The sequence below is a fragment of the Chlorella variabilis genome (genome assembly GCF_000147415.1).
Source record: "Chlorella variabilis unplaced genomic scaffold CHLNCscaffold_23, whole genome shotgun sequence".
NCBI lineage: Eukaryota > Viridiplantae > Chlorophyta > Trebouxiophyceae > Chlorellales > Chlorellaceae > Chlorella > Chlorella variabilis.
In genome coordinates this window covers 760,213-762,847 of record NW_005435065.1, presented here as the reverse complement: position 1 = coordinate 762,847, position 2,635 = coordinate 760,213, and the positions used below count along the sequence as shown (strand labels likewise).

The window sequence follows — 2,635 nt, the reverse complement described above, 5'->3', positions numbered from 1 at the left end:
TGCCTGCCCCGCCTCCTCCCAGCTCCACGCCTGCTCCTCCCACACCCCACACCCCACCCCGCAGCGTCATGCCTGAGGCTCTTGAGAAGTGGCCCGTGCGGGTGCTGTCCAAGCTGCTGCCCCGCCACATGCAGCTGATTGAGCAGATCAACAGCAACTGGCTGGAGTCGATCAAGGTGGGTGGGGGGGTGGTGTAGAGAGAGAGGGAGAGTGTGGGGGAGAGAGACAGAGAGGGGATGTTTGGGGGAGAGAAAGAGAGAGAGAGGGAGAGAGGGGATGTGTGGGCGCGGCGCCTGCAGACCGGCTAGCTGGCTGGCTGTGCTGCCCTGCCCTCTCGCGTGCCCTGCTCTCTTGCCCGCCCACCTACCTCCCGCCTGCTCACCCTCCTGCCCTGCCTGCTCCCCTGCCCATCCCTCCTCTCCTGCAGGGCCATGTGACCGGCAAGGTGGAGGCTGAGCTGGCGGCCAAGAAGGCGGCGGCGGAGGAGGCGGCGGCGGCGCGCGCCGCCGCGCGCGCCGCCGCGCTGGCGGCCGCCGAGGCCGAGGGCGCCGAGGCGCTGGCTGCCGCGGAGGCCAAGGCCAAGGCTGAGGAGGAGGAGAAGAAGGAGGCGGCGCCGGAGGAGGACAAGGTGCAGCGGGAGGAGCGGGGCGGGGGCCAGCACGAGTGCGCGCCTTTCAACAGATTGTGTGGGGGTGCGCGTGGAGGGGAGGGGCATGGGCAGATCGGGGCAACCTACCACCCTCCCCCTGCAAACGCGAGGCCACCCCCGCCGCCTGCTGCCTCCCCCTGACACCCCGCCGCCCGCTTGCCTCTCCCCGCCACCGCCGCGAGCAGGACGCGCTGGTGGCTGAGCTGCTGAAGACGTACAGCATCGTGCAGGCAAACCAGTGGAACCCGGAGGAGATGTGCGTGCTTTCCTCCCCTCCCCTTTTGCTTTCTTCTCCTTCATTTTTATGTGTGCGGCAGGGCTGTGCACGCCCCTGTTGTGCGTTCTGCGGCCTGTGGGCACACACGCACACCGGCTCCGCACTGCCTGCGCGGCAGCCTCGGCTGCCTGCCCTGCGCGGCCCCGACCTGCTGCCTGGTCGAGCCCGCTGCCGCTCCCTCCCTCAGCCCCACCCCTAGAGAGACGAGATGTATGCACCCCTCCCCTGCAGGCTGGTCAACATGGCATACCTGGCGGTGGTGGGGTCGTTTGCGGTCAACGGCGTGGCCGCCATCCACTCCGAGATCATCAAGACAGACATCTTCCCGGTGAGAGGCCCGCCTGCTCTTTTAACCTTTTAAATAACCTTTGAATCTTTTGATCCCCAAACCCTTGAAACTGGGTGGGCGAGGCGGGGTGCAGCCTGGGGGAGAGGCGGTGCAGGGGCCCGAGGGGGCGCACCTCGGCGGCAGCGCTGGCCGCTCCGCGGCGGGCAGCAGGCAACCTGCCTTGGCGCTGCGCTGCCGGCAGCGTGCCGAGCTGGCGGCGGGCCGTGCAGCCCCACCCCTGCCTGACATCCACCTGGCAAACACAGCCCCGCACTCGCCGCGCCGGCCGCCTCCCTCCAACGCCCGCCCGCCTCCCCTCCCTCCCCTCCCACCACCCCTCCCTCCCCTGCAGCACTTTGTGGAGCTCTTCCCCGAGCGCTTCCAGAACAAGACCAACGGCGTGACGCTGCGCCGCTGGCTGGCCTACTGCAACCCCGAGCTGTCGGCGCTCATCACTGAGGTGGGTGCTGGGTCCGGTGCCGGTGGCTGGGGCTGGGCCCCCATTTGCGTGCGCCGCTGGCCACCGGTCCACACGCCTTGGGCTGGGCAGCGCCGGGGGCGCGCGTGCCGCTCGGCCGCCGCGCCTGGCGGCCGTGCGGCACAAGGGGAGTCTCTCCTCGCCACGGGCGCGGCGTCGCGCGGGGGAGCGCCGCCGGCCGGCGTCGGCCGGGCGCCCTCGCTGCGCGCTCCCTTCATACACCAAGCCGCCGCCGCCCCGCCATCCCGCCAACGGCGCTCTCGCTGCGCGCTCCCAACCCAACCCTCAGCCGCCGCCGCCGCCGCCCTGCCCCCGACCCCCGCAGGCGCTGGGCACCGACGCCTGGGTGCGCGACGCCACGCTGCTGGCGCAGCTCAAGCCGATGGCGGAGGACGCGGCGTTCCGCGCCCGCTGGCGCGCCATCAAGGTGCAGAAGAAGGAAGCGCTGGCGGCGCGCATCAAGGAGGTCACCGGCTTCACCGTGCCCACAGACTCGATGTATGACGTGCACGTGGGTGCCTGGGGGAGGGAAGGGGGCGGGTGCCGTTTGGAGTCCAATGCTGGGCGGGTGGCGGGGGTGGCGCGGGCGCTGCGGGCGGCCTGGTGTTGGTTCCCTTCCTGGGTGGTGGTGGTGCGCGGCACCACCTGCGGGCGGCCTGGTTTTGGTGCCCGGCTGGGTGGCACGGGCCGGCTGCTGTGGGTGCTGCAGCCCGGATGATGATGGCGGCGATGTGGGGAGCCGCCCGGGGCTGTGGGGTGCAAGTTCTTGTCGGAGCGTGTGTTGGTGGGGGACTGGGGCCACGTGGGCCGCTCAATCCCTAGCCTGGCTCGCCTGCAAGAGAGCGCTGCAGAGCGCCTGGCTGCCAGCCGAGCCCGCTCGGTCAACCCGCGAAAACAAATCTG

General features: G+C 71.0%; 1 protein-coding gene across 1 annotated transcript in view; it reads left to right on the top strand.

The window, feature by feature from the left end:
- Window positions 1-2,635, top strand: part of CHLNCDRAFT_58959 (hypothetical protein) — a gene marked incomplete at both ends in the record, with an annotated part of 9,698 nt that overhangs the window by 4,242 nt on the left and 2,821 nt on the right. The window contains 6 exons of the mRNA XM_005844393.1: window positions 65-176; window positions 428-628; window positions 835-905; window positions 1,158-1,254; window positions 1,607-1,714; window positions 2,058-2,363. Of these exons, the coding sequence (XP_005844455.1) occupies window positions 65-176; window positions 428-628; window positions 835-905; window positions 1,158-1,254; window positions 1,607-1,714; window positions 2,058-2,363 (895 nt within the window). The remainder of the gene's footprint in view (window positions 1-64; window positions 177-427; window positions 629-834; window positions 906-1,157; window positions 1,255-1,606; window positions 1,715-2,057; window positions 2,364-2,635) is intronic.